General features: G+C 47.8%; 1 protein-coding gene across 2 annotated transcripts in view; it reads right to left on the reverse strand.

The window, feature by feature from the left end:
• The window catches only part of Axin1 (axin 1), a 58,722-nt gene extending 47,916 nt beyond the window's left edge, over positions 1 to 10,806 (reverse strand). The window contains exons 1-2 of one of the 2 annotated variants that reach the window (XM_028893317.2): positions 10,456 to 10,806; positions 5,887 to 6,845 (exon numbers count right to left, since the gene is read on the reverse strand). In XM_028893317.2, coding sequence (XP_028749150.1) covers positions 5,887 to 6,764 — 878 coding nt within the window. In that variant the 5' untranslated portion in view covers positions 6,765 to 6,845; positions 10,456 to 10,806. The remainder of the gene's footprint in view (positions 1 to 5,886; positions 6,846 to 10,455) is intronic. The other variant, XM_028893319.1, reaches the window with a different exon arrangement.
• Between the last annotated feature and the right edge of the window lie 1,910 nt (positions 10,807 to 12,716).

Below are 12,716 nucleotides of genomic sequence, written 5' to 3' on the forward strand. Positions count from 1 at the left end.
GCAAGTGGACCTCTAAGTTGGAGACCAGCTTGGTCTACAAAGTGAGTTCCAGGACAGCCAGAGCTTCACAGAGAAACCTTGTCTTAAAAAAAAAAAAAAAAAAACCAATAAAAATTATGGGTATTGCCAGATGGTGGTGATGCACACCTTTAATACCAGCACTCAGGATGCAGAAGCAGGTAGCTCTCTGAGTTGGAGGCCAATGTGGTCTGCAGAGCATGGATTTCCAGGACAGCCAGGGCTACACAGAGACACCCTGTCTAAAAAACCAAAAATTAAGCTAAGAATGTATGCAGCTCAGTGGCACATCATCAGCCTAACATGCCCAATTCCTCAGGGCACTGGGAAGGGAGAGAGGGAAATGAACCAATCTAAATTAGGTCCAAAGTTCACACACAACAGGCAATAAAAAGAAAGATCTTCTCCAAGAATCAACAGAGGCTGGGCCTGGTGGTCCAAACCTGTAATCCCAGATGCTTAGGAGACTAAATTCAATGTCCATCTGAGCAACTCAGTGACACTGTCTTAAATTTATTCTAGCCTTTTTTTTTTTTTTATTTTTCAAGACAGGGTTTCTCTATGTAGTTTTGGTGCCTGTCCTGGATCTCGCTCTATAGACCACGCTGGCCTCGAACTTACAGAGACCCGCCTGCCTCTATCTCCTGAGTGCTAGGATTAAAGACATGCGCAACTACCACCCGGCTTATTCTAGCCTTTAAAAAGATGTTTTTATTATTATTGGGAAGGTGGGTGTGTATACCATGTGTGTAGGGGTCAAAAGACAACTTCTGCTTTCAGTTCTCTCCTTCCAGCTTTACATAGGTCCCAGGGATCAAACGCAGGTGCCAGGATGTGTGGCAAGTGCCTTTACCCCTGAACCATCTTGTACCCCATCTCAAAATTAAAAAAAAAAAAAAAAAAAGAGGTCTGAGTACATAGTTCAGTGGTTTAGGTTCAATCTCCACTACAAAGGGGTAAATTAGAAAGAAAAAAATTGAGAAGAAGCAAAGCAAATACCAAAAGTGTTCTTTGACATCTAAGCCCAAGCCAAAGAAGCGTTCTGGGACACTTTAGGCCCAAGAGCTCACGAGTAGCGTTGTCTTCTTGGTTTTAGCTGAGAGCATCATGCCTTCTCAATTTTCAAAGAACCAAGCATCAAATCATCTATATGAAAATCACTATGCACATGCTCTGACACCAGAGGACAGGAATGGCAAATCCTGTCAAGGCAGAATGGCCACCAACAAAAGCACAGCAGAGCACCAAATCAGAGACACAAAGCAAGGAGCCCAGTGACTCAAGTCTGTTGGTATCATGCTATACTACATCTGGCCCTCTGCATCTCATTAATGTGCCATCCAAGTTAAGTTATCACCTGGGAAGAGTTAGTTCCAGGGTATCCTTCCCTAGTGAAAACTTGCTAGTCATCTATTCAGCATCAACTTTTCTTTTCCTAATTCCCATCAGCCCAATTTTTCTTTGGAGGACTCCTCTCGCTCCACTGGGGAATAGCCATGCTGTCTGGGTAGAGTGCCCCATTTTGCTTACAAGATGGCCTTACTTGGCTTAAGCCCAACAGTACATCATCAGGCTCTAAGCCAGTGGTTCTAAACCTTCTTAATGCTGCAACCCTTTACTACAGTTCCTTGTTATGGTGAACACTAATCATAGAATTATTTTCATTGCTACTTTATAACTGTAATTTTGCTAGTGTTATGTGATCCCTGTGAAAGGATCATTTGACAACACCCAAGAAGTCATGACCCACAGGTTGAGAACCACTGCTCTAAGTATTCAGGTACCAGTAGGACATAGCAGCACCAATGTTCCCCACTATGAGCCAGGGGCTATAATAGCCTTCCTTCACTGCTATGGGAAAGACTAGTAAACAAGAGTAGTTAGAACACAAGTTCACAAAGGCAACAACCTCCATCACAAGGGATCCAACCAAGTGGGTTGTCAAGAAAGCAGGTTCACTGAACTATAAAGAAAAGTGCTAGCCAGGTGCGGCAGGACATGCTTCTAGCACCAGCACTCACGAGGCAGAAGCAGGAAGATCTCTGAGAGTTTGAGAGCAACCTGGTCCACAGAGTTCTAAATTTGCCAGGGCTACATAGTGAGACCCTTTCTAAAGAAAAGAAAAGAGAAGAGGAGAGGAGAGGAGGGGAGGGGAGGGGAGAGGAGGGAAGAAAAAAGAGAAGAGAAGGAAAAGAAAAGAAAAGAAAAGAAAAGAAAAGAAAAGAAAAGAAAAGAAAAGAAAAGAGAGACAGGGGAGAGAGACAGGGAGGGAGGGAGGGAGGGAGGGAGGGAGGGAGGGAGGGAGGGAGGAAGGAAGGAAGGAAGGAAGGAAGGAAGGAAGGAAGGAAGGAAGGAAGGAAGGAAGGTGGGTGTTGAATTTCTGTTCAAAGCACATGAAACAGTAGTCAATTCAGTCAAAATTTAATCCCAATGGACTGGATTTTCTTATTCTCAGCCTGGTGCTTCCTAACTGCAGCTCCTTGCATGACAAGCAGAATGTGTCCAATTTACAATGTTGGAGGGAAGTAATTTATTGATAAGCACTTGCCTCTAATGCATGAGGACTTGAATTAGATCATTAACACTGCAAATAAAAAACATGAACAAATACTACAGGCAACAACAACAACAAAAAAAACATGCTAGAAATGAGGTATGGTGGAGCTTGCCAATAATCTCAGCACTTAAAAGGTGGAAGATGAATAATTCAAAGTTATCATTTGAGGGCTATAAGTGATCTTGTCTCAAAAAATAAACCAAGTGCTAAGAATGTAGTTCAGTTGGTAATATCTGTCAATACCCATAGCTTCCGGTTCAGTCTTCATCACTACACAAACTGTTAGTGCATGCCTGCAATCCCACAATTCTAGAGTAGAGGCTGAAGGACAGGAAAGGAAGTTCAAGTCATTCTCAGCTACACAGGGAATTTAGGCCAACCTGGGATGCATGAGACCCTGTCTCCCAAAAACAAACAAACAAACAAACAAAACCACCCTTTAAAATCCTGCTAAATAGCTGGGCTGTGGTGGTAACACACCACCTTTAATCCCAGCATTTGGGAGGCAGATGGATCTCTGAGTTCAAAGTCAGGCTAGGCTGGTCTACAAAACAAGTTCCAGGACAGCCAGGGATACACAGAGAAACCTTGTCTCAAAAAACAAACAAACAAACAAAAAAGAAATCTTGCTAAGTAAATAGCAGGTGGCTAATGACAATGAATAAAATACAGTCCAACAGTCTACTTTGAACTGTGCCACTTAACTTAAAGAAGAGTTAGTTCTGTAGCTTTCTAAGTGACCAGTTTCGATTTCTCCCTCTGTAGACTGGCCTGCCTCTACTTCCCAAGAGAGCTGGGATTAAAAGGTGTGTACTACCACACCTGACTACTGTGCTTTTCTTTCTTTCTTTTTTTTTTTTTAACTTTTTTTTGGGGGGAGGGGGAAGGAGTGTGTTTCAAGACAGGGTTTCTCTGTCCTGGAACTCACTCTGTGGACCAGGCTGGATTCCAACTCAGAGATTCACCAGCCTTTGCCTCCTGAGTGCTGGGATCAAAGGCGTGCCCCACCACAACCCAGCTATACCTATAATTTTTATTGTTTTTTGTTTTTGTCTTTTTTTTAAAATAACTTTTTTATGTTTATTCATAATCAAGAACTATGAAATGCTTCAGGAAACAATTTATTTTTTTTAATCTTTTTTTTTTTTAAGATTTATTTATTTATTATGTATACAGCATGTATGACTACAGGCCAGAAGAGGACACCAGATCTCATTACAGATGGCTGTGAGCCACCATGTGGTTGCTGGGAATTGAACTCACGACCTCTGGAAGAACAACCAGTGCTCTTAACCTCTGAGCCATCTCTCCAGCCCTGTTTTTTTTTCTTTTTTTAAGACAAGGTCTCTCATGTAGCTTTTCTTTATAGTTCAATGAACCTGCTTTCTTTCTTTTTCTTTTTTTTTTAAGATTTATTTATTTATTTTGTATACAGCATGTATGACTACAGGTCAGAAGAGGGCACCAGATCTCATTACAGATGGTTGTGAGCCACCATGTGGTTGCTGGGAATTGAACTCAGGACCTCTGAAAGAACAGTCAGTGCTCTTAACCTCTGAGCCATCTCTCCAGCCCCGAACCTACTTTCTTGATAACACTGGATCCCTGAGTCACCAGTCAGAGTTCTAAACACTAACCATCTCAGCACCTGGGAAAGGTTTTCATGTTGAGATTCATGGTAAACTAAGTCTCTAGTCATCAGCTCTAGGGAAATAAGCAGGAAACACAAATTCTGACCACAAGTAAAACAAACACTGATGCAGCCAAACGAGCCTCCTCTAACCACTGATGCTGAATTTTTTTTTTTTTTTTTTGAGACAGGGTTTCTCTGTGCACCTTTGTGTCTTTCCTGGAACTCACTCTGTAGCCCAGGCTGGCCTCAAACTCACAGAGATCCACCTGCCTCTGCCTCCTGAGTGCTGGGATTAAAGGCGTGTGCCACCACTGCCCGGCACAATACTGAATTTTAAAAAATGGTAAAACTTGGGCTGGCAAGACAGGTTAGCAGGTAAAGGAGGTTGTCACCAAGCCTTATGACTGAGTTTTCAACTCCTAGAGCCCACAAGAAGAGAAGTGACTCCTGCAAGTAGTTCTTACCATATATGCATACACATGCCACATGTGAGCCTGAGGGTAGTGCTCCCCACCCCACCCCACTTGAAGCACGTGTACACGTACACACACGTGTACACACACACACACACACACACACACACACACACACACACACACACAAATGTAAAAAGAAAAATTAAACAGGAAGGTGAAGAAACAAGTTTCAACGCTACAGTCACTTGAAAGCCCTGTTGCTGCTCCTCAAGTTCACCCTTGGGCTGACATTCGCTGACCACACCACAAAGGAAAATGTCCAATTCTGGAATTCTAAGCAGACATCACAAGTTTCTGAGCCCTCCAACAACTGACTATACAGAAACTTCCCTACTATGATGTCATCCTTCAGGAAGAATCCAAGATTGATTAAAATAGCAAGGTGTGGGAAAGTGGGATTTGGAGAGATGGGTTAGCAGTTAAGAGCACTTGTTGCTCTCCTAGAGGGCCTGGGTTTGAATCCCAGTACCCACATCCTGGCTTGCAAGTGTCTGTTAATGCCAGTCTCAAGGAATCTGAAGCCCTCTTCTGACTTCTGTGGGCACCAGGCACACATATGGTATACATACATAGATATAACACTCATACACATAAAATAAAATAAATAAGTTCAAAGTTAAAAAGAGAGCAATTAAAATTTTCTATGCATTTGAATGTATTTCCCTTCCACTATTAATGGTTAGGGTCCCTGTCTTCGATCAGGTCCTTCTATGCAACAAGACATGAATTTTGTGCTCAAGGGTCAAGTTTGAACAGTATGACTTCTAAGAATCTCCATGCTTCTAATAATTCACCAAGCCCTATGCTTAGTAGTACATGTGTTACTAAGGAGAGAACTAAAGGAGGGTTTCCAGCATGCTATGAAGGAACTCTGATAAGCCTCCACACCCTTTCATTTTGAGTCTTTAAAAGTTGCCCAGACTGACATACAATTTTTGATCCTCCTGCCTCAGTTTCCCAAGTAGGTGGGATTACACCTAGCAAGTCTTGTTCACTGCATTTTCAATTCTGCAAATATAAAAAGGTTTCTAATGACAGGTATGAAGGCATCTAAGTAGGAAATAGAACCGTAATTCAACAACAGCAGCAGCAGAAATTTCAGTTGGGGTTGAAAACAAGGCCACCTGTTACCACCTTTCCCTTGCTCCTTTGCCAGGTCTCCGAGGTGTGTATAGAAAATGGACACCTTGTGCCGAACTCACCTGAGCTCTCTGCCTTCGCTGTACCGTCTACTTGAGGGGGCCCTCGGGGCAGCAGTCTCCAATAGCAGCTTCTGGGTGAGCCTGCTGGGGGGGACCGAGTCTCGGCCATCATCCTCATCTGCATCTTGGTCACATTTCCATTCTTCATCTTCATTCAAAGTGGGCAGATATCCAGACATGCCCTTCCCTGTCCCAGACCCTGAGCTCTGGTCACTGCAAACCTTCGGACTCTCTGAGCCTGTCCTTGTGTATTCCAAATAAATGTCAGACTTAAGGAAGGAAGGGTAGGTATTCTCTTCCATGGTGGACTGGATTTCTGTCTGTGCCTGGTCAAACATGGCAGGATCGATCTGCTGCTTCATGACACAGTCCTTTATGAAGCTCTTAGTGGCTGGCTTAGTTTGTCTGGACACAATACCATTGCTATCCAGGATGTACTTTCGGTAGATGGCTCTTGCCAGCTTCAACCTCTTCTCCTCATTTGAGTCACAGGGCTCAAGCTTCCTGAAGCCACTGCAGGCAAACCAGAAGTCCAGCAGGTCAGCACAGCCCTCCTGCTTCAGGAAGGTCCTGAACAGGCTGATCCCATCTTGGTCATCCAGTAAGGAATGCAGTGACTCAGCCCACCTCAAGTATGGTGGGGTGGGGGAGGCACTGCCCTCGGGCTCATATCCCAGATCCAGATCTGAACGTCTTGGGGTAGCTGTCGAGGTCTCACTTTTAGTGCTGGCACTTTTCCCAGAGCAGTAATTGTGGTTGACAGGCCTTGAATCAGTAGATACCAGTTCTCCCTCTTCTCCAGGCACTGGGGGCCGGGGGGCATCTTCGGTGAAACTTGTTCCGAGGTCCAAGGGGAAACCCTGCTCCTGGACATTCATTTTGGGACTCTGCGTCAGTGAACAATGAGCGCTGCACCCTAATACCTCAGTACTTAGAGCTCCCAAGGGAATCAATCTGTCCTGTTGAAACCATTAAGAGGACAAGGATTAGGAAAGGTGGTCCATGGAAACACCAGAGGTTCTCTTGAGATGTGCAGTGATGCCCTCCCACTCCCACTTGGAGCAGAGACTAAGTGCAGACTTCCAGCAGAGACATATTTTGGCCAGAAGTTTTGCTCTATCATTAAGACAATTTCTGGAAATTTTTACAATGCCTCTCACACTACGTGAAAGCCTGGATCATGGAGGGCATCTCTCCTTCAAGGGATGTCTTCAGTGGTCAGGCCTAAAGATCACCCATCCTGGCTAAAGAAATGACTGTCCGATGGACAGGAAAGCTGGAAGAAGGAAAGGTGTCTCTGTTCCCATTTGCCAGCATCAGTGAGCTGGTCTCTCACACATGAAGACAATTATCTCAACTTGCCCTTGTGAGATTCAGAAACAAAGAGGCACACTACAGATCCTCAGGTGGATGGGCATATTCAAGTATAACAGTCTCTGTATTACCTGTCTGCTCTATCACTTCTCATACTTGACATGCCTCTTAACATGAGCAACCACATAGCAAGATGTCCTTCCAGCTCTCAACAGCTAAGAGATCAACTGATGGGACACCTTCCATACCATGGACCAGTAATGGAAAGACACAGTCCACATGCAGAGGCATCTGTGCATCATCAACACAGACAACCTCAGAGATCCAGAAAGTTGTGCTTGGCTGCTAATTTCTCTCTTAGAAGGAGATTCCCTTACTGATAGCAAATGGTGACTAGGAACTTAGGCAGAAAAGGTACGGAAAAAAGTGAATTACAACTACTTTAGCTTTTTAGCTAAAGAAGCTTACAGGAAATATGGTTTAGCTCTACCAGATAAAAACCATACCACCTACACTCTTAGAGATTAGGGAATTACAGTTTTTGTTGCTGTGTATGATGCGCAAAAGGAACCAAACCAGTTTATATTTGGATAGGAACCTCTGCTATGATCTTTGGTCCTTTCTGTTACATCCCATGGGAACTTACAGAGTCCCTGAGCTCTAGCAATGCCTCTCAACTTATTCAAAGGAGATAGCAACACAGCCTGCCTTGTCCCAAATGGACCCACAGAGAGCTGGAGAGAGGAATATGACAGAGTCGGATGTCTAGAACACTAAACAAGCCACAGGGCACAAAATAAATCCTTAAAACAAAAGCCAGGCATGGTGGTTCATGCCTGTAATCCCAGCACTCAGGAAGCTGAGGCAGAAGGATCATCTGGTATCAAAGCTAGCCTAGGTTACAAAATGAGAACCTGTCTCAATAAATAAATAAAGCCAGTGTACTGGCACAGATCGGTAATCCCAGCACTTGAAGGTGAGGAAGAGTTCAAGACCTTGATCAAGAATTCAAGGTCATGGGCTGGGGATGCAGCTCAGATGGTAGTGTTGCCTTAGCAAGATTAAGGCCTGGGTTCCATCCCCAGATCCCCAATACTGCATAAAACTGAGAGTGGTAGTGCACATCTTTGACCCAAGGGAGAGGCAGGAGATCAGGAATTCAAAGTTATTCTTGGCTACGTAAGAGTTGCAGACCAGTCTGGGCTACAAGGAACCCTGTCACAAAACAAAAACACACAATGTACATCTACAACCAAAAATAAGGGAGTGGCTCTCCCTGGTCACCACTCTACAGTGCTTCTCTGGCTTCCATGAAATCCATCCCATGCTCATTCTCACACAATACACACTACCTGCTCACAATGCTGATGGCTAGATTACTAATGGCTAGAAGGAAGAGGCATGTACAAATAAAAGGTGGGTCACAATTATGACATTTCTGCAACTAATGACTTCTTAGGTAGGTTATAATCTCAGCCTCAGCAGGACCAGCCTGTTTCTTAAGGTCACAGCCTCTGTGACTGTGGTCTCCTGCTGCTCATAGACTTCCCCACACCTCTTTAACCTCAGTCACTTTCTGGGAGCTCTGTCTCCATGAAGTAAGGACCTTGGATGTCTGAAGCAGCACACCAGGCCATCATGTCTACCATGCTCTTATCTAGGATATCACCACAGGAAAAAGGGCTGCATCCCTGGCCACCTGTCCCTGGAAGTACATGAATATTCCCACAACTAACACTGAAACAGTCCAATTTCCAATAATCCCTGGGCTCTCACAGAAGATACCTAGCATTTAAGGCACACACAGAAATACCACACATAAAGTGGCTATGAAAATTCAGTAAGGGTCCAATGCCCATAGCACCAAATCTGGCCTCAAATCTATAACTACCACCTATAAAGTGACTCCATTAAGGTAATATGTAAGTCTGATATATTTAAAATTCCCTTTGACACTGTCAAAACAAACAGCCCTGGGTATGTGTGTATGTATTTATTATACTCAAGCATAACTTCCAAACTTATGATTTAGATTGAATGTGGAAGCAATAACATGACTAGCATTTTACCAACTATCCATTGATTAAATTCTTGAAAGGTCAGGACTATCATTTCATACCCATTACAGTCCCCCATCACATAAAGTTTTAACAGCCAATATAACCCACTTTGTTTCTCTGAAAGATGTAGGACAAGTCAACACCTGCTGAAAAATCAAACAAAATCCCTGTGCTTCATACACTTTTTCATCGCTGAAGTGAAGTACTAAAACTGAAACCAGCTAGTACTGCTCTCTCAGGTGAAGTTAGACTCCATGTTCTCCAACAGTCTGAGTAAAGGGAACATGTGAGAGTAAAGGGAGGAGCGCACACATAATGAGAACCCTTAGAATTACCCTGCAGATGAGTTGAGAAAAACTCAAGGCTGGTGGATTTCTTTTCTCTCTATTGTCTTCATGGCCAACTAAAAATGTGCAGCTCTGGGTTTTGGTTTTGGGGGATTGTTTTGGTTTGGTTTGGGAGGTGGGTAAGTAAGGCATCAACCGGACAAGAAATGGACACCTGGACAACCGGGTATCTGGCAAGCCAAACCACAGCATAGTCACAGAGTGCCCTCCTTGCTCTTACTCATCCCTACTTTCCTTTACTTTTTCGCAGCGGTTGGGGGATGACGCAAAGGGAGGACGGAGACACACACACACACACACACACACACACACACACACTCACTCATCTCGCTCGGAGGACACACACAGTCTAGCACCAGCACCTCCTCAGCACCAACTCACCCACATCCTAAATGTGCCCCAGACCCATGAACAACTGCAAGCACACCACACTCAGCAGACACACATCCAACTGAGGATCACTCTTAGAATCCTTGGACTTCCTTACTCCCTCGTCCTGTTCACATAGGCCTTTACCTTCCCCATGCCCTACTACCACCCCTTCCCTGGCAGACCGGCCTCTAAAGCCCTTCACCCCATATGCCTAGCATACCTCGCAGCCCCCACGCCTCTACACATACTGCGGAGCCTGCATCTCTCCTGCTCAGCTTCCCCTTGGAGCTCTGGTCTCCCCGCGCAGTGCACAACCTCGCACATCGCGGGCCGCGTTCCGACACGCCTCCCGCCCGCAACCCGCGCGCCCCTCTCTTCCGGGTCCGGGTCCGCCGGCCTAGCGCGGCCTACTCCCGCAGCCCCGGGCAGCAGGCCTCCGCGCCACAGGAGCGCGCCCGCCGGCTCCCACTACTCACCAGCGCGCGGCGGCTGTGGAGGCGCGGCCCGGGGCCTGGCTCCTGGCCCGGCGAGGCCCATGCGCTCAGCGGCGGCTCGGCGGGCGGGCCACGGCGGGGGCGCGGCCCTGGGGGACCCCCATCGCGGCGGCTCAGCAACCCGTGGCCCGGAGAAGGCGCGAGGCAGGCCGCAGAGCGCCGCCAGCCCCGGCTGCTCACTCTCACCAGCCCGCTCTGGAAAGAGGCTCCAGCCCGACCCCAGCGGGCTCCTGCGGCGGCGGCCGCAACGGCCGCAAGCGCTTCCCTGAGACGGGAGCCCGAGCCCAGAGCGCTGAAGCCCAGGCCCGAGCGCCCCCGCCGGCGCCGCCCGGAAGTGCGGGGGCGGGGCCGCGGTGTGGGGCGGAGAGGGTGTGTGGGCGGAGTCTCGGTGTGTGGGCGGGGCCGCGGTGTGGGGCGGGGCTTCTAACACGGGGCGGGAAGCAGAGGACAAGACGAGTAAGGGGCGGGATCTTGATTGGGAGGAGGAGCTGCAGCCGTAGTCCGAGTCGGAAACAGGAGCCAGGCAGTGTCTTGCTGTGGTAGAGGCGGGGTGCGGGCTTGGAGCGCTGCTGGGACTTAGTCTGGGAGGACGCCCAATGGGGCGGTGACTACAGCTTGTCCCGAAAGGTGGCTTGGGAAACTTGGTCCCGGGCGCGCTCAACAACTACTGCCATCACCGAGCCCTGGACCAGTGCACCGAGGACAGAGTGCCCAAGCCTGAACTGACAGGCCTGGTCGCAGACGCCGTCCTGAAGGTTTCTGGGTATCCGGATGCCCTCCACACACACAAAACACACAGACATGCTGTCTCCAAGACTTCCCTCGCTGAGGTTACGGACCTGAGTCTGCAAGCCCAACAGGCCAAATCCATGTTGCCTCACCACAGGCTTCAGGACACAAAGACAACAGCATCAGGCACGGAGATGCCCAGCACATTGAAAGGCATTGTTCACGACTCAACCTTCTGTCAGCCACTCCCCAAGGAGAATGATTCGAACACAAGGAATTACTGCCCTCTCGAATGTCATCTACCATGTAGATCAGGGCTCCAGCATAGCCCCCCACATCTCTCAGGCAGTCCATTGCTGACAAGTGGTTGCAACCCAGGCTCAGCACACACCCACCCAGGGCTCAGCCTGGCCCGAGGACTCCTAGTACCCACATTCTTTCAGAACCTCTCCGTCTGTTGTCACCCCATACCACCCTATCCTGCCTGCATCTGCAGTTGCCCAGTTACTAATGCCACCACCATGCTTTCTCCTGGACATTGTTCACCCTCGTTGCCTGGCCCTTTATCCTTTATCCCAGGCAAAAGCAGTTGTATTTGCCTAGGACTTCTGAACCCACAGACCATCTTCCTGACCAGTTGCCTGAGGTGACCCTAACCCTGCCACCTGCCTCTGGGAGGACTTAGCACAGTGCTGATGCTCAGTGCTGCTATGTGTAGAGAAGGGGCCACTTAAACTATAGCTACTAGGGTGACCTAGCCTACCATTTCCCATCCTAGACCCATCACCCAACCTCCCAGCAGGGAGCTGGGGTATAGACAATGTGGTACTGCTAAGCTAACATAGCCCCATTCAAATCCCAGCAGCAGGTTTCATGTTCACACATACTCAATTAAAACAGTCCCAGGGCCCAAGGCCCCCGGACACTGGAAACTCCCTTGCAGCCCGTCCCAGACCATTCAGCCTCATATCATTAGAAGAAACAATTATGGGCACTGATTGAGCATAGATAGCCTTGCCATTGGAGTGCCTCCCCACTCCCAAACCGGGGCCCCAACGCTTGCCTTGATTCTGTAGAGCTGCTGCTGCGGCCAGGCCAGGCTCTCGGGATCAAGTCCACGTCCATCCTCCTGCTAGCCCACGGTGGTGGGTATCCCCAAGCCCTGGGACCAGAATAGGACCCTCGGGCCTCCAGCTCCTCGGGGCCCCTGCCCTGCAGGGACAGGAAGGGAATCAGGAAGCCTGGAGGAAATGCAACAGCCTGCTAAGGTGGGCTGTGGGGTGGCCATGGGGGAAGAATCCAAATAGGGGGTGGAACCCGGGGAGGGCAGACCAGAGGAGGGAACTCCACCAAGGGCTAAATTATAGAGATCTTGGGGGAATCCTGCAGTGAGGGGAAAGGACAGCACTTGGGAACCTTGCTTCTGAGAGACAGGTACCCTCCTCTGCACGGGGCCTTAAAATACAACAGCAGTGCCGCGCTTTGCTTCACCCAGAATCGCCACTAGCAGCTTG

This window comes from Peromyscus leucopus, chromosome 8b (genome assembly GCF_004664715.2).
Source record: "Peromyscus leucopus breed LL Stock chromosome 8b, UCI_PerLeu_2.1, whole genome shotgun sequence".
NCBI lineage: Eukaryota > Metazoa > Chordata > Mammalia > Rodentia > Cricetidae > Peromyscus > Peromyscus leucopus.